General features: G+C 40.8%; 1 protein-coding gene across 4 annotated transcripts in view; it reads left to right on the top strand.

Moving 5' to 3' along the window:
* KIF13A (kinesin family member 13A) overlaps positions 1–18,343 on the top strand; it is a 301,242-nt gene extending 282,899 nt beyond the window's left edge. For 2 of the 4 annotated variants that reach the window (XM_040353769.1, XM_040353768.1), the window contains 5 exons: positions 3,930–4,038; positions 4,863–5,014; positions 7,250–7,354; positions 12,745–13,774; positions 17,688–18,343. In XM_040353769.1, the coding sequence (XP_040209703.1) occupies positions 3,930–4,038; positions 4,863–5,014; positions 7,250–7,354; positions 12,745–13,774; positions 17,688–17,977 (1,686 nt within the window). In that variant the 3' untranslated portion in view covers positions 17,978–18,343. The remainder of the gene's footprint in view (positions 1–3,929; positions 4,039–4,862; positions 5,015–7,249; positions 7,355–12,744; positions 13,775–17,687) is intronic. The other 2 variants (XM_040353771.1, XM_040353770.1) reach the window with 1 other exon arrangement.
* The last annotated feature ends 1,048 nt before the right edge of the window (positions 18,344–19,391 follow it).

Raw genomic sequence — 19,391 nt, 5'->3', positions numbered from 1 at the left:
CAGAAAAACCACGTAGTACGTCTATTACGTCACTACGTACGTGTTCTGCCATGTGTATGCATATCAAGTTCACGACCAATACCCCTTCAGACAAAATTCCACGGAAAAGTCAGATGGAAGTCCGATCGTGTGTACGAGGCTTTAGATTGCTCTGAACAGACGTATAAGGGCCCTTTCACATGGGCTGTCCGATCAAGTCCACCTGTCAGCTTTTTTCCCCACAAATAGAGCTTTATTTCGGTGGTATTTGCCTCTACGTAAAGATCATAAATCATACATTTTGAAAAAAAGCTATATTTTTTACTTTTTGCTACAATAAATATCCCGAAAAAAAATTCTTCATCGCTTTAGGCCAATATGTATTCTTCTACATAATTCTGGTAAAAAAAATTGCAATAAGCATATATTGATTGCATTGCTTTTATTATTATTATTATTATTTTTTTTACTAGTAATGACAGTGATCAGCAATTTTTAGTGGGACTGCGACATTGCGGCAGACAAATCAGACACTTTTGACAGTAAAACTTGTATTCTTCTTAAAACCAGTTCAGAAAATTAATAAAAAATTGGGTCAAAAACACCCTTGTATATTACACATAAATCAATGTATCACATTCCTCTTCAGCTCATAGATAAGCTAACTTCTTTATCAGTGGCAAGAAAAAGTATGTGAACCATACTGGTTTTCTGCAATAATTTGCAAAACATTTGATCTGATCCTCATCCTAAACAATCAAAAAGCACAATGTGCATAAGCTGATAACACACAAACAATTCTAATGTCTCATGTCTTTATAGAACACACCCATTAAGCATTCACAGTGCTGGAGGAAAAAGTAAGTAAATCCATAGTATAATTACTTCAATAAAAGCTAATTGGAGTCAGTAGTTTGTACACCTGGAGTTCAATAATGAAATGAGTTTGGAGGTGTGGTTTGGAGCTACTTTGATTGATAAAAGACACGCAAACATTTTAAGATTGAACCATTCCACACAAACAGGAGCTCTCTAAAGACATATGATCAAGATCAAGAGTAGCTGATCTGCATAAGGCTGGAAAGGGATACAAAGCCATCTAAAAGTGTTTTGGCATCCATCAATCAACAGTTAGATAAATGGTCTATAAATTGAATCTGTTTAATACTGTGGCTACTCTTCCTAGAAGTAAGCACTCAGTTGAGATGATGCACAAAGCAGAATCCTCAATGAAGTAAAGAAGAACCTAAAACAGCTAAAGGCTTAAAGCGGGGGTTCACCCAAAAATACATTTTTAACATTACATTCAGCCGAGTTGTCCTAATGACAATCGGCTGTTCTTTTTTTTTTCCCCCATACATACCATATTTCACCGCCACTTCCGAGTATGTCTTCTACAGGACTGGGCGTTCCTATCTGATTGATAGGCTTCCGACCGTGGCATACAGCGCATCACGAGTTGCCGAAAGAAGCCGAACGTTGGTGCAGCTCTATACGGCGCCTGCGTACCGACGTTCGGCTTCTTTCGGCAACTCGTGGCACGTAGTATGCGACGGTCGGAAGCCTGTCAATCAGATAGGAACGCCCAGTCCCGCAGAAGACATACCTCAAAGCGGCGGGGAAAATAAGGTATGTACGAAAAAAAAAAAAAAACAGCAGATTGTCATTAGGACAACTCGGCTGAATGTAAAGTTAAAAATTTATTTTTTGGGTGAACCTCCACTTTAAAGACATCACTTGAACTGGAAAACATCCCTGTTCACGAGTCTGCCATATGTAAGTCATGGAACAGACAGGGTGTCCTTGGCTGAACACCACAGAGGAAGCCACTGCTCTCCAAAAAACATTGCTGCTTGCCTGAAGCTTGCCAAAGAGCACCTTGACAAACTGCAGCTCTACTGGAAAAATGTTTTGTGGACTGAAGAAACAAAAATTTAATTGTTTAGGAAGAATACTTGGAACTAAGTATGGCTCAAAAAGGTCAGAGCTTTCTGACATCAAAATATCATCCCAACGATGAAGGATGGAGGGAACATCATGATTTGGGCTTGCTTCACTGCCTCAGGGCAAAGACCACTTGCCATTCCCAAGTTTACCAAAATATTCTACAAAATAATGTTAGGGTGGCTGTCTGCTGACAAAGTTGAGTGATGCAGCAGAACAATGACCCTAAGCATCACAATAAATCCACCACGGCCTGTCTTCAAAAAAAGAAAATACACCTTTTGGAGTGGTCTGGTCAGAGCCCAGACCTTAACCCCATAGAGAGCCATTCACACCAGACTTCCTACAAATGTGTCTTAGCTGAAGCAAAGATTCCTCCTGAACTTTGTACAGGTCTGTTTAAGAGCTACTAAAAACACTTGCTTGAAGTCATTGCTGCCAAAGGAGGTTCGACCAGCTATTAACTCCAAGAGATAATTTCTTTTTTCCTTCAGCACTGTGTATTTTTAATGGGTGTGTTCAATTAAGACACTAGACATTAGAATTGTTTGTGTGTTATCAGCTTAAGCACATTGTTTTGGTCTATTTTTGTAACTTAGATGAGGATCAGATCACATTTTATGGCCAATTGCTACAGAAACCCAGTTAATTCCAAGGTGTTCACATATCTTTTCTTGCCACTGTAAACAATCTAATTCACCAGGAGTTAATGGGAGGTGATAGCGTTCTGATGCCAAAAATCAAAGCTCTGGCAGAAAGAGACCAGATGCCACATAAACCAAGAAGTCCCAACTCCAAGGGATCCTTGCCATCACCCCTATATGCCAAAGAGCACGAGAGTCATGTCCTGATGAAGCAAACTGTTATTCTGGTAAATACATTTACCTTTTTGGCGACTCCTGTTGAAAACTACAAGGATGTGATACAGCACATGTAAAGATTTAGCTATGTAAATGAGCATTTGTGAAAATTTGGGCTTACTAGAAAAGCTGTGGGTGAGTTTGACATATTTATGTATGTGCAATATACAAAATGGATCTGTTTTTAACTTTTGAATTTTCTCCACTGGTTTTAAAAGGATAATTTTGTATCTGTGTAGTACCACTAAAGTCCTGCGTTAGTCTTTTTTGCTTATACTAAATTTAATGGAATGGTAATATATGCTCTTGTACAGGGCTCAAGTCCTGCGGGAACGCGTGGGAACAGAGTTCCTGCACTTTTTTCACAGCAGGAACGCGGTTCCCTTTGCAGGACTAGAGCAGCCGAGAGCAGCCGAACCGCCCGAGTCAATCCTTCACTAAGCGGCGATGCCCAGCTCGAGTCACTGTCAGGGGCAGGCGAACCTTAGTAATCCTTTATGTTACTGGCTGCTTCCTGTATATGGATTCATCGGGTAGTGTGCGGGTATTCCGTCACTTCCTCGATGCCGCAATGTCTCCTGGGAGCTTTTGTCATTGTTCCCAGAAGACATTGCGGAGGTCTGACGCGAGTTATCGCGGGATTTAGAAAGAACTTGCTTAAAGTTCTTTCTAAATCCCGCAATAACTCGCGGCAGACCTCCGCAATGTCTCCTGGGAACAATGACAAACATGCGGTTTAGTAATTATGCATATGAGCGTATCATTTTTTTTTTTTTGGTGGGGAAGTGGATCTTGGGTGGGAGTTCCCACACTTTTTTTCCCAGGACTTGACCCCTGCTCTTGTATATATAGACAGTCCAAAAATAAAACTGAATAAAAAAAAGGATTGCTACAGTGGCGCGACATATAGTTTGTATACAAAGAATAAACTGACAGGCATATCTTAAAATTATAGAACTGCATTAGGTTTAACATTAAGTTAAAATATATTTAACCAGGTTTTTGCTAGTAAAGAATGGATGCATGAGATAAAGATTCAAGCTCACTAGTGTTAATTGAATAGTTTATGGGTATGAGGATAATGAACAGAACACAAATAAGAAGCAAAATGATTGGCTGTGTGCTAACATTGGTATGTTTAAACAGGGATGGTCAGAAAACCAGCTAGATGTGTCTGACTACTCTTCCAGCTATAAAGATGTATCAGGCTGTGGACGTCAGCTTACTGAATCTCCTAGAAGAAGCAATGGTGGAGGTATGCTTTTTGTTGTATGTCTCATTACAGTCTTTGCAAACAGTGTTCAAATTGGGGAGATCACGCAAAGATGTTACCTTGTATTAACATGGTTAAGTTAGGCAGCAGTTTTATTATGTAAATGGTTAGTTACTTTGATAAGTAATCACCTTTCATGTATGACCTGGAGGGATGTGATACTTGTATAAGCCTGTATCACTGCAAAAACAGTGCTAGTGTTTATTAAAGGAGAAGTACAGTCAAAGCTTGTTTGGCTGTACTTCTCCTGTGGATCCCAGGAGTGCAGATCATTTTGCACTCCTGTGACCCGTTTTCAGCAGACAGCGGGCTGAAACCCGCGTTCAGCAGACGTCACAGAGCCGTTCCAGACTCGGGAAAGATCGCGACCATATGGTCGGGATCCGCTTACATGCCTGGACTGGTACCCGGCATAGCCTCTCAGCAAGCCACTGAGGGCCTGAGCCGGACGATCCCGCCACCTCCACAGCCCAGCGCTCCAGTGAACGCGGGGGTGGGGCAGAGCAAAGAGCCAGTGACTGACAGTCACCAGCTCTTTGCTAAGGGAGCTCTGAGAACCGAGCCATCAGCAGTATTTGATAGCTTGGTTCTCAGCCTTAGAGCCAGTGAGGGTGGGGGGGCAGAAGCAGCATTGGACCGATGCTGCATCCACCTAAGTTTGATTTAAAAAAAAAAATCCCATACTTTTATCTTCATTTAGTTGACATCCTTTACATTACAGATCCTTGAAGTCTAATTATCCAACACATGGTTAAAAAAACTTGCCAGATCTTTCTCTTATCTACTTTTTTTTTATTTTTCTCTAGGTGGAACCCCAGAAAGTCCACAAGCCTTGGTGACGGGTTCATTTAAAACTTTTTCACCACAGCCACCAAAATTTTTTACGCCGTTAATGCCTGTGAAAGAGGAACATAAAAGAAAAACCCCTATTGAAACTCAGCCATTGCTTGGTCAAGAGGTACAGGCACAAAAGTCTTCTTTTAATTATTTGACAGTTTCTGGTGTCTTTAAAAAGGAAATAAACCCTTCTTTTCCTTTTTCTGCTGAGGGTGGTGCCATCTCTATTTATATCTGCATTTGCAATGGTTCTGCATACACGACTAGCCATAGCACTACCATTTGAGGGCGAGATCGGTTGACAGCTGACATAAGCACACTGGCATTGTGACCATTATCGTCAGAGGCATGCCTTAAATTTACCATACACTGCAAATGCACTAGTAGACAAAATGTAGAAGAACACACTGAAGAAAACAACATTGGTATGTTTGCTTAAAGATTTAATAAGATTTACTGAACATTTCTAAAGCAGGCCATAGACTGTTCGATTACCATCGATTGATCAACTTGGGTACAACCAGACAGATTTTGCAGCTGCTATAGCTTCTAGCAATAATCACTGTGTTCTCCCAGCAGGGACGGCTTCCCCCGCCCTCACCGGGAGAACACAATGGTTTAGCAGGAGAGATTCCCCTGTCAACACTAATTGTGGTTACAGGGGAAAAAATTGCTCCGTCTATGGCCGGCTTCACTTGAGCTTTCCTTTGGGAAACAGTTTAACTATTGGGTTTAGTTCCATTTTAACAAAATAAAATGGGATTTGGCTGAATATCTCTTATATATTGAGGTAACATAGAGTTTTGGTAGCTAAAACGGTTCAGGAGTCTACAAAAAGTATGAAATATGTGCAAATCTTTGTATCATTGGGATGGTTCTTAACATCCTTTTGGTTAGTTACAACAAAATCTATTTCATCTTAAACTACTTTGATTTAGTAATGAGGATGGTGTTATTTGTACAAGTAAACATTTTTTTCTGGAGGCAGTATTGAAGAGGTAAGTATGTTGAATGAAGTCCAGATCCAGGCTGTTTAGGACCTACTAAGAATTGTATGTTGCAAAAATGCACGTATTAATGCATGTTACTGCACCTGATGTGTGTGATTGTGATTCCATTGATTGTGAAACTCGCCCCAACATGAATCTGCAGTGCATCACATACCATGCATTGTGGTGCATTGCGTTAATAAAAAAAGGGTCAGGTGTGTTATTTCATCTGTTGCTCTGAATGAGCTGCATGGGCTATCTTATGCCTCGTACACAAAGCCAGACTTTCTGAGAAAAAAAGACTGGCTTTTTTTCTCGGAAAGTCCGGCAGTGTGTAGCCTCCATTGGACTTTTTTGGTCGGAAGTCCAACAGACCTTAGATAGAGAACCTGCTTTCTTTCTTTCCGACGGACTCACGTCAGACTTTTGCGTGGTCAAAAGTCCCACTGTGTGCATACGAGGAATAAAAGTAAAACATGCTAACACACCACAGTGAATCGGAATAGGCAATTAAATTGCATGTGCTAATCACTTGGAGGCAACCTTCATTCAGCACAGTGTATTTTAGGCTTTTTCATATTAGAGATGCAGTATTTACAGTATGTGTGGGAACAGGTTGCATAAGGTGAACTGTAAGGTAGCCATACACAGTAATATTCAGGCGATTTTAACAAGCCTTTGTTTACCACTATATAGTTTCTAATAACACTGCAAAATGGCTGAAATTGCTTGAGACCTGCTGTGCATGCTAACGTACTGCTTTCACGCTGATCCACAGCAAAAACTCATATGCTTTTTTGCCGCGATTTCACCACAATTGTGGTACGTTTTTCACAGGACATATGACTCAAAAAGCGCATCAAAAATGCATTTTAAATGCATGCATTTTTTATCCATTATTGCCGCATTTTCAATTCATTTCAGTGGGCACCAAAAATGTGGCAAGCAGGATTTTTTACACTGCAACGGATGTGCAAGGCCCCATTGTAAACACATACATAGAAGCATTTTTCTTGAGCGCTTTTTTTTTTTTTGCAAGACAACAATGTTAAAGCATACCTTTTATCAGAACAAAATGCACAAAGTGCATACATTACGAGTCCAGCTTTTTTATTTGATTATGAAGTTTAGTCATTTAAATATGCACATGCATTCAGTGGAATGCTTGATTTGCATGACACAACATGACACGTAATAGTTATCTTTGCACTGTTTGTTGCATGTATTTTGCACATTCTGTAACTATGTTTTGCATGTTTGACTTGTATTTTCAGTTTTTGTTTATACCCTGCATTGTTCACTCTCCAGCCAGTCTGTTTCACATACTGTTTTGTGTTGTGATGTGTTATATGTCTTAACCTTTACAGAGCATGCCTTCACCACTGACAAATAACACTGGCATTGCTGTGCCCTCTGGAGCTAATACCAGCTGCATGCCAGTAGATACCAGTATTAGTCATGAAGATACCATTGTAAGTTTGCATTTTTGTTCTTGTTTATAATAGGCTCACGCATATTTTAGAATGCTTTGCAGTAATTTTTGTTATCCATTCTATGTTGCTAAAGCTTTTGTTGTATGTGGATAGCATTGCTGTGTCTTGTTCAATTCCCCTAATCATAAAAACCTATGTACCAGTAATAATGAAAGAATTATGCAGACTACGCTGTAATAATGTGGCTCAAAAATATTGGAGAAATTAAAAAATATTTCAGGCAATATACCTATTTTACAGAATACCCGATAAAATGTATTGAATTAAAGTAATTGTAAAAGGTGTGCTGGTAATTGCAGGTGGAATGTATGCATGCTGGGCTGTTGTTGGCTGGTATGTTTATGCATGTTTTTACCAAGCTAACAAAATCTGCTGTCTAAATAAATTCAGCTTTTTCCAAAGCCTTAACCTGTTGTAAAGGTGAAAAAAAAAAATTCCCTAAATAGCTTCCTTTACCTTAGTGCAGTCCTCCTTCACTTACCTCATCCTTCGATTGTGCTTTTAAATGTCCTTATTTCTTCTGAGAAATCCTCACTTTCTGTTCTTCTGTCTGTAACTCCACACAGTATAGCGAGGCTTTCTTCCTGGTGTGGAGAAAGCCTCTTGAGGGAGGAGGGGGCAAGCAGGAGGGTCAGGACACTCTCTTCTTTGCAGATAGAGAAAGGAGCTGTGTGTTAGTTGGCATCCTGACACTCCTGCTCACCCCCTCAAGAGGTTTTCTCCACACCAGGGAGAAAGTGTCGCATTACTGTGTGGAGTTACAAACAGAAGAACAGGAAGTGAGGATTTCTCAGAAGAAATAAGGACATTTAAAAGCAAAATCGAAGGATGAGGTAAGTGAAGGAGGACTGCACTAAGGTAAAGGAAGCTATTTAGGGGTATTTTTTTTTTACCTTTACATCGCCTTTAATCTTGCTTGACATGACTAACAGGGTTAAATTGACCTAGGTTTACTCATACCTCCCAACTGTCCCTGATTTCAAGGGACCGTCCTTGATTTGGAAAAAAGTTCCTCTGTCCCTCTTTCCTCCTTATTTGTCCCTCATTTTGGTCTGATTTATATAATTGTTCATACAATGCACTACTTATCTATCAAAAAGTGTTTCCCGGTGCCAAATCTCTCATTCAATTTCTAAATTTCTGCATCTGTAAACTCCAAAAGCCAAAATAAAGGAATAATAGTGCTTAAACGGCACTTGTAAGTTTAACCAATCAATTTTTTTGTAAAATTCTCCCTTGGGGGGGGGGGGGGTGTCGTGGCTGGGGTGTGTCCTGTGCCTACATACTTTTGCTGATAGGTGTCCCTCACATCTCAGAAAGTTGGAAGGTATGGGTTTACTGCTTTCATTCAGTCAAATGTTTTACAAGAAAGTATAGTGCATTTTCAATGAGCATCTGTTCTGAAATATTATTGAACTTTTTACATTAAAGAGACACTATTACCCTACCTGTCTCTGCAACAGCCCTCTGTCCCCCTTTATACTTGCAAGAACTCCCCAGCCTCTTGCTTTCTCAGTCATAGCTGGTGACGCTACCTATAACTTTTGGGTTATGGTTAGCATGTAGCTTTCTCCACTTGATGATTGGGTCTAGTAGCCAATCATTAGCAAGGGGCACTGCCACAAAATAGAAATGTGTAGATTAGCCACTAGAGCAATCTCTTTAGAGGTAAAAAAAAAAGTGTGCATTTATTATTTTTTGTTGCAGGAGTCTGTAAAGCATTGCACCAGCGATCAGCAGATCGCTGATACCATGCAGGGCTCCTGCATAACTGTCAGTGTATTTGCCTGCTCCTACCTCATACGAGCAAGCTGATGCACTCTGACAGTGCCGTGGTAGTTTATTGAGAACTACAAGCCGACAGCTGCTAAGGCTTTTTCATTTACACAATACTGTGAATGAGTAATGCCGCTGGGTGGGCAGAGCTCCATATGGCTGTGTTTTTTAAAAATTGGGACAGCTAGTGAGGGAGAAAATCCCCCGCTAGCTGTCACAGTGGGGAGGCGGAGGCTGGTCCTTTCATAACATATTGCATGTTACACCCTGAATATGGAAAGGTGAACGTTATTCAAACTTCAGGTTCTGGTGAAATAAAAGTTTTGATTTGATCTTAAAATATTAAGGCTTCAGGGCCATGTGTGCACATAGCTGGTCACCAGGTCATGCACAACATACTCTGCCCCTTCCTGCCTGGGCAATTTCGCAAGCACAGACACAAAAAGTGCACTATGATTCTCTGGATAGCATAGGAAGGCTAAGCTGTGCTTCATCTGCACTGCGTATGAACAGGATCACAAGTCAGTGGGAAATGAATAACAACCCACACATATGTAGCTTCTGATGCCACTTAAAAAATGGCAGTGCTTAGACTGCAAGAAAAGTAGGATAAAAACCAAGTCAGTGAGGCATTTTGCTATGTTAATGTGCATTGGCAACATTGTAAAGAATGGCGATGCTGTTGTCATTTGGAGACAGGATTGTGTAAACAGCTGTTGAAAAAAGATATTAACCTATAGAGCGAGTACGTGGTTTTGAGAGGGTTAGCTGACTCTTAAGCCCTGTACACTTGATCGGTTTGTCTGATGAAAAAAGACCGATGGACCGTTTTCATCGGACAAACCGATTGTGTGTGGGCCCCATCGGTTTGTTTTCCATCGGTGAAGAAACATATAACATGTTTTAAAATGTTCCTATGGATAAAAAAACAGTAGAAAAAAACGATCGTCTGTGTGGAAGTCCATTGGTCAAAAATTCATGCATGCTCAGAATCAAGTCGACGCATTGAACTTCATTTTTCTCAGCACGTCGTAGTGTTTTACGTCACCGCGTTGGACACGGTCGGATTTTTGACCGATGGTGTGTAGGCAAGACTGATGAAAGTCAGCTTCATCGGATATCCGACGAAAAAATCCATCAGATTAGATTCCATCAGATATCCGATCGTGTGTACAGGGCTTAAGAATTGCTTTGTGAGAAGGAGTCGGGAAACAGAGCCTGTGTCTATGATAAGCAAATATGGCTACCATCATGAACAAAAGTTCGATTTTAAGTGGAGAAAATCTTTGGAGGTGCACCTACAGATTTCACCTGCAGCACCTACTAGTGGTCAAATGTATTAGAAGAGCAGTAACGTATCCTATTTACGTTACGCCTCCGCAACTTTTACAGGCAAGTGCCGTATTCTCAAAAAAAGTTGCGGCGGCGTAACGTAAATAGGCCGGCGTAAGCCCGCCTAATTCAAATTGTGAAGAGGTGGGAGTGTGTTATGTAAATCAGGCTTGACCCGACGTGATTGACGTTTTTCCCGAACGGCGCATTCGCCGTCCATGGAATTTCCCAGTGTGCATTGCTCCAAAGTACGCCGCAAGGACGTCATTGGTTTCGACGTGAACCTAAATGACGTCCAGCCCCATTCACAGACGACTTACGCAAACGACGTAACTTTTTCAAATTTCGACGCAGGAACGACGGCCATACTTAACATTGGTACGCCGCACTTACACCACCATATAGCAGGGGTAACTATACTCCGGGAAAAGCCTAACGTAAACGCCGTAACTGTACTGCGTCGGCCGGGCGTACATTCGTGAATTTGCGTATCTAGCTGATTTACATATTTCGACGTGTATCTCCACTGAGAATCTGGCCCTTAGCGTGTGGCTAATTGCTGGAGCCAGCCACTCCTACCCCCTCCCTAGCCCGGTGCCACAGTGAACACGGCTGACAGTCACCAATCTCTGCTCAGAACTGATCAATCAGTGGTCATGTGATCGCTCAGTTCTTGGCTTAGAGCCAGCAGGGGACAGCTTCACCATCAGACCAATTCTGCAGCATGGAGGTGAGTGTGCGTGTATATATATATATATATATATATATATATATATATATATATATATATATATTAAAAAATTAGCAACCCCAAACTTGCCAATCTATGTAGACAAGAAACCTTTCTATTGGTTGTAAGAGGGAAGACAAAGGTCATGTCTTGCCATTGCTCCATGGATAGGTTAAAAGTAGATACGGTCATGCATTTACAAACAAAATAAGACCAGCCTTTCCATTCTGAATCTAAACTATTCTGGGAGGTAAAAAAATATTATATAAATACACCCTGATATCATATGACTGATCTCTTTGGTCAGTCAGATATTGTGCATGTGTTTCACTTTATATATGGGGACCTTATCAGTAGTCCTAATCTCCTGTAGTTATATATGAGCACCAGTGTCTGGGTACATCCCTATTGCATGTATTTAAAAAAATCAGAAAATTGTGGAATTGTTCAGTAACACAAAGAGCAGGGATGTGTAAAGTAACCCATATCATCATCATCTCTGCCTTCAATAAACTGGTATCTGATTTGATGTCACTAGGTACTGTCTTTTGCTGATCATTGTCGCACTTTTCACTACTGCACTGTTAAGTAAGCCTGGAAACTTTGCATGATAAGTTTGTGTTAAATAATGCTTATTCCCCACATAACCAGCATGCTTTATAATATAATCTTTGTTAATGCATCTGCTTCTGGAGGTGGCAGTAAAAGCACAGGCTATTGGTTGCCATTCAACTGGAAAGTTCACTTGATGCTCTCCTAATCTCTAGGTCTGAGAGGTCCCAGATACCGTACACAAGGCTCCCAGGAGGTGAAGTCAGTTTAGTAGCTATGGTTGAGATGTTACAATCTTTTATAAACAAATGACTAGGCATTCTATATGCTTATTGTATGAGTTTATCTAACAGTAATTTTAGTTGTGCACCCTTACTGAATAATTCTTTGTTTTTTATAGACGGTTCTGTCATTTCAACTTTGCGTTTAGTTGCTTCCTGAAATTCAGCTTGAACATTAAAGGAAGCATGCCATAAGTGAAATGTGTGTATTTGGAATGTTATTGTTAACCACTTTCTGAGAAACCTAGTTAAGTAGCTTTAATGCTAAAATGTTGAGATACAATACTTTGAGTGATTGACTTGGAACAAGTATCAATAAAAGGGTTTCTGAATTTTTTGGACACTCGTTTACTGCATGCTTGTTCTTGGTGTATGGTACAGATGTAGTAAAGTCAGACACAGACCGGCAACTAGGGTTTTGAGAATAGATCAGCAATGACACCCCATATTCCTCTCATGACAGGTATGCTTTCAAATGGCTTCATTCGAGAAAGGGCATAAATCTAGCGCAGATACAAAGCAGAAATTTTCTTTTTTTTACCTTTTACGAACATAAATGTGTATAAAAGTTATTTCATTTGAAAGCTTAAAAGGAAAATACTTTTGCATAATGGAGGCTATATAAGAAAAAGAAAAATCATCCTTGCTCCTGAAGTAGTGTTTCATGTTAACATACACATTGTCTGTTATTCTGACAGGATTCAGAAGAAGAAGACCTGGAACTAGATGAAGGAGCTATCAAAAAAGAGACCAGTTCCACCAGTTTAACTACTTTCAGGCCTTATGTGCCAGAGGAGTTTGCAGACTTTAGTGTTTACAATGCTAGCCTGGATAACAGGGAATGGATAACCTCAAAAACAGACTTTGCTTGTTCGTTTTCTTTGGATAAAGAAGTTTCTCGAAGTCCTACCACTAGCAGTGTTACAAGTGGCTATTTTTCCCATAGTGCTTCCAATGCTACACTGTCTGACATTGTGGTTCCTTCTAGTGAAAGCATGGACCAATTAATGCCTCAAGGCAGGGATGTAGAAACTAATGAACCTACGGGACAACAGTTAGCACAGAACTGCAAATCTTGTGCACATAAAGCGTTGAAGGATGGAAATTGTACAGAAAATACCACTAGCTTATCTGCTTTTACAGAAAAAAGTGCCTTTAATAAAGTGCCATATTGCACTACTGAAAATGCTGCTGCAATGTGTAGAATTGTATCCTCTTCCTCTGTGGATAGTAACAAAGAAACTTTTGTCAAGTTTTTCCCCTGTGAAGTTGCTGTGGAACATACTTGTGATATTTTGGAAGACCACTCGTTTACGGAATTTATGGGGGTAGAAGATGGGAAAGACTTTGAACATCCAGAGGACTCGCCCACTTGCTCTTCTAATGGGGAAAAGGATGGTGTGGTGTTTGTAGACTTTGGTTCTGTTATGTCAGATCTTTCGTATAACATGTCACAGCAGAGTATGTCCGAACAAAGTGATCAAAACTCAGTCTGCCTTGAAGAACCTGCCTTATTTAACAAAACTCAACCAGAAAGTGATATGCTTACACAGAACCATCTGGATGTTTCAGATGACTTAGAAGACAGTTCTTCTGAATCATCATGCCACTTTTCTTTAGGTGACCAGGTATGCATTGGGGAAAATAAGTTTGGAACAGTACGATATATTGGTGCAGTGGATTTCTCATGTGGAGTATGGATTGGAGTTGAACTCCATGTCCAATTAGGTAAGTAAAACCTGTAGTAACAAAAGATCAAATAGTTTTCTGGTGTTCATTTTTATTTAAACTGTTTATTGTAAGTAAGGCGTACAAAAACAGAATATACTGTACATTTCTGTTCAAGGGTACAAAGCATAATTTCCTTAAAGCGGAGGTTCACCCTAAAAACATTTTTCTAACATTACATTGTGCATACTTCCAACATTTACAGTATGCTGATTTTTATTCATTTTTTGCTGTACATACCGTCTTATAGATATTTTCCACCCGACTTCCGGGTTCTCACTCCCGCGGGAGTAGGCGTTCCTATGAAGAGGCGTAGTGTCATGAGGGACTTCGCCCAGATTGACGTCTTGACAAAACCTCCCCCTCCGTAATGTTAGAAAAATGTTTTTAAGGTGAACCTCCGCTTTAAGTGAAGTAGTGTAGCACCAACAGGCTTAAGAGAATATAAGATATGTTAAAGTTTTTAAAATGTATTCTTCTGACTAATCGCCCATTTTAGACTTATTTTCCTTTGTACAGTACTAATTATTTTAGATGTCATGATGAATCAACTGTGTCTTAACAGAAATCTTGAAATTTTGCTTGTTGCCAAAAAAGTCTTGCAGGCATAGCTGTGTATATAGGGTTATATAATTATTTTTTATTATAATACAGGATTTATTTAGCACCAACAATTTGCACAGCTTTTTACAAAATGAGCTCAAACAGCACAGTTACAATACAATTCAATACAGGAGGGATCAGAGGGCCCTGCTCGTTAGTGCTTACAATCTAGAAGGGAGGTTCAAGTTATACAAAAGGTAATAGCTGCGGGGGATGAACTGATGGAGAAAATAAAAGTACAGTTGTTAGGTAGGGGTAGAATAGGCTTCTCTGAAGGAAAGGACTTCAAGGGATCATTTAAAAGCAAACAGAGTAAGGGATAGTTCGACAGATTGGGGCCAGGGAGTTCCATAGGATAGGAGAGGCTCAGGAAAAGTCCTGGAGGCGAGCAAGGGGGGAGGTGACGAGAGAGATAGAGAGCAGGAGGTCCTGGGAGGAGCAAAGAGAAAGATTAGGTTGGTATTTTGAGACAAGGTTAGTGATGTTGCTGGGGGCAGAGTTGTGGATGGCTTTGTAAGTTGTTGTTAGTACTTTGAATTTATTGGGTGAGCGAAAGCCAGTGGAGGGATTGGCAGAGAGGAGTAGTAGACACTGAATGGTTGGTGAGGTGGATGAGTCTAGCAGCAGCATTCATGATGGACTGAAGAGGGGATAGGCTATGTAAAGGTAATTCAGTGATGAGGGAGTTGAGGAAGTCAAGGTGGGAAATTACCAGGGAGTAAACTAGAAGCTTTGTGGTGTCATTGGTTAGAAAGGGGCATATTTTGGAATTGTTGCGTAGATTGAGGCGGCAAGATTTGGACACTGATTGGATGTGGGGCTAAAAGGATAGTTCAAAGTCCAGAATTACACCTAGACAGTGGAAATGGGTTAATAGTTGTGCCTTCAATCTTGAAGAAAATCAGGGGAAGAGGCATGTAGGGGAGGAAATATTATGAGCTTTTCTAACTTCTAACATTACATTGAGCTCACTTCCGACATTGACAGTATGCTGATCTTTTTTTTTTTGCCATACATACCGTTGTATCGTTATTTCCCCCCCCGACTTCCGGGTAGTGAATCCCGCGGGAGTGGGTGTTCCTATGCACAGGCTAAGTGATTGATGTATGACAAAAGCTTCCCCCCGTTGCATAGTGCTCCTGATTCAGGAACCTCGTTACACTGCATTAGGCTGCATTCTTGCGGGGGCCGCTAGGGGGCGCTCCCATTGTGTATCAGCGTGTAGTATGCAAATTGCATACTACCACTGATTCACAAGCTTGCGCGGGCCCCGCGCAAGCCAGGTACGGAGTTTCCGCACGGCTACTTTTAGCGCAAGGCTGCCCCTTCTAATAGTAGGGGCAGCCAATGCTAAAGTATAGCCGGCCTTCCCGCGCCGTGAAATTTGAATTTCACGGCGTTTGCGTAAGTGAAACGTGAATGGCGCTGGACGCCATTCACGTTCACTTAGAAGCAAATGACGTCCTTGCGACGTCATTTGCCGCAATGCACGTCGGGAAAGTTTCCCGACGGAGCATGCGCTGTACGCTCGGCGCGGGAGCGTGCCTAATTTAAATGATTCCCGCCGGAGCATGCGCTGTACGCTCGGCGCGGGAGTGCGCCTAATTTAAATGATTCCCGCCTGGCGGGATCATTTAACTTGCGCGCGCTTACGCCGGGCAAATTTGCCGGCGCGCCCTCGCAATTCACGGAGCTACTGCTCCGTGAATCGAGGGCAGCGCAAAATATTTGCGGGGGCGCAGGGCAAAATCATTGCCCTGCTCCCCCGCAAATATTGCGCAATTCTACTTGAATCTGGGCCATTGTTTTTAAATACATGTAAGTGCATTTCTTTACATAAATAAAGTTTTTAAACTTTTTTACACATACGAGCAACATGGTACAGAATTTTGCTGCTATTATCTGAATGCTGGATTCCCTAACTAACTGAGGAATGTCTACAGTGGAGATTTAAGGGTCCACTTTTTAACACCCAAAAAAAAAACGTGTTATGACCACCCTACACAAGGGGTCGTGTGGAGTTCATAAGTGAGTATTCCATCTACCACTTTGGATGAAGGTGCCTGTGGGTGTCATCACAAAGCCCTTAGGATTTCTAAGGGGATTTCACGCTTGTTTGTTTTTTACAATCAATTGAATTGGACATTCTTTTGTCTTTGTATTTGTGTTTGGATTCGCGTAATGGAGACATTTTCCTTCTTTGTTCTTTTTTCACAAAGTTTTATTATGCACTGTTACTTTATTGTTTTATACTGTGGCATGTTTATTTAACAGTCACTTTATATTTTTTTTATGAATATGGATGTTGATGAAATAAGGTTTTATGCACAGTTACTTTATTTGTGTTGTATTAGTTGTGATTGGTTGAGCGCAACACAATACTACTATTCTAAAATATTCCTACCTGGAATTAATCTTTAAGGTCTCTGTCTAACATTGACAAACTGGAACTGAAGATTTCTTTAAGGCTGGTTTCACACTTTCGCAAATTGGATGTGGGTTTTCCCACATCCAAAAGCTTTCTATACACACTGCTCTTGTACAATCTGAAGTTCGTGTAAGCAAGGCTTAATGCCGGGTACACACGATAATTTTTCGGCATGAAAAAAAACGTTTTAAAAAAAGTCATTTAAAATGATGGTGTATGGGCTTCACATAATTTTTCGGCTTCTGAAAAACGACCAAAAAAAAATTCGAACATGCTGCATTTTTTAATGACGTTTTAAACTATGTAATTTTTCTGGTTGTAAAAAATTATTGTGTGTGGGCTAAAACGACGTTTAAAACCCGCGCATGCTCAGAAGAAAGTTATGAGACGGGAGCGCTCGTTCTGGTAAAACTACCATTCGTAATGGAGTAAGCACATTCATCACGCTGTAACAGACAGAAAAGCGCAAATCGTCTTTTACTAACACGGAATCAGCTAAAGCAGCCCCAAGGGTGGCGTTATCCGCATGGAACTTCCCCTTTATAGTGCCGTTGTACGTGTTGTACGTCACGCGCTTTGCTAGAGCATTTTTTAAAAACGATGGTGTGTGGGCAACGTCGTTTTAATGATGAAGTTGGAAAAACTTCGTTTTTTCTACATGCCGAAAAACATTGTTTTTTTTTTTCATGCCGAAAAATGATCGTGTGTACGCGGCATTAGAGTTTCCTGTTTGTGTACTTATTGGAGATTTAGCCTCACTTCCAGTCAGAATAAATTTAAATTAGACTTTGGAAATATAACAATACTCTTTCCGTTTAAATAAAAGATATAAAACTGTGTACATTTTTAGCACATCTCATAAAAATATTATTTCTGTTTAAGGTAAACACGATGGCACCGTAAAAGGCAAGGAATACTTCCGGTGCAAACCCAAATACGGAGTGTTCGTCCGCCCCAATCGTTTAACTAAAGCACTGGTTTCAACAAAAAAAGACAAGAGCAACACTTTGAGGCCTCAGATATATAACCCAGAGAAGCGAAAAGGTTCCTTCACAAAAGGGTCTCCTGCAACCAGGACACGAGATACAGCCCAGTATTCATCTGCTTCTGGAAACGAAGCGGCGTCTGCTTTTTCCAGAAAACAAGAGAACAGGAAGTCCTGGATCAACTAAGATGCAATAATTGCACTTGTGTATAAACTGATATGAATTGGTTTAAAAAGAAAGCTATTTTTTGTACAGCTGTACAGTTTTAATTTGTTTTCCTTAAATGTTTACTTGGTTTGGTCATATTGTTCTAACAGTTTCTTTTTTTTTTTAAACAAGAGCTCTTAAATTAGATGGTCTGCCTTATAGGCAGGTTGTTGCTGCACATTTAAAGCACAACTGAAAGTGATTATGTAGATAGGTGACAGGTACAGGTCTATTTTAAAATGATGGCAGGGAGGAAGGGGGGGGTGCTATATTTTAATTAAAGGAAATAAAATATTTTATTCCAAAACAGATAAAATAAACTGAATATACATATTTGCAAAAATGCACCATATGCTGTTTCTTTTTTTTACCAAAGAGTTTAGAGGTAGATTCAATATAACTAATAGCGCTACATGTTGGAGTTTAGCTTACCACTTTACTAGGAAATAGAACATTAATGGACTTGGATTTTGATCACAAAAAAAGCAGTGTAATGATCTTATCGCGTTATGACCATGATGCATTGACACAGTTATTGTTTTGCACACCAGGAGCCTCCATGTGTGTTCTTGATTGAGAAGGTGTCAGATTATTTGATTATTTCCCACAATTAAGAGTTTTGAAAGGGCTTTTTAAGCTTAGAATTTAACTGACTTTACTACTTTGGGTCGGGGTAAATGACAGACCAGGCATCATCCAGAGTTGCTGGGCCTTGAGCAGATACAGCCTCAGTAGTTCCACAAGACACTATAGCCTTTCGATGGGGGCCGTTTCTTCATGTGGCAGCAAAGTCATGAATAGAGATGCGCAAACTGATTTTTTTTTTAGCGTTAGGTCCAACCTGGATGTTTTGATATCCGGTAGTCCACTAGGTGTTTTGTTGGCTAATGCTGGCAGGTTCAAACCATGGCTGGTTCAGCAGGAGCTGGCCAAGATTTAAACTATTTATGGGCAGACTAAATGTACCAAGTGGATCGATCGATCCACTTGGGTACAACTAGCCTGCCGGATTTGCTTGTGATTATCGCTAGTGGCTTCTATAGCCGCTAGCAATATTCACTGTCGTTTCCTGGTGTGGTTGCAGGAAAGAAATTTGCACCATCTATGACCTGCCTTAGTTGCTATCCTCTTGGTAAGTTTTCTTTTGACTTTCACAAGTCTACTGTAAGACTATGGAAGAGAGCTTCCTTTAACCACTTAAGGACTGCCTCCTGCACATATACGTCGGCAGTATGGCACGGCTGGGCACAAGCACGTACCTGTACGTCCTCTTTAAGTGCCCAGCCGTGGGTCACGGGCAAGCGGTTCGAAGCTCCGTGGCCACGGGACCCGCGGACCCGATCGCCGCCGGAGTCCCGCGATCGGTCCCCGGAGCTGAAGAACGGGGAGAGCT

This window comes from Rana temporaria, chromosome 5 (assembly GCF_905171775.1).
Source record: "Rana temporaria chromosome 5, aRanTem1.1, whole genome shotgun sequence".
Taxonomy (NCBI): Eukaryota; Metazoa; Chordata; class Amphibia; order Anura; family Ranidae; genus Rana; species Rana temporaria.
This window is presented reverse-complemented; position numbering and strand designations above follow the sequence as displayed.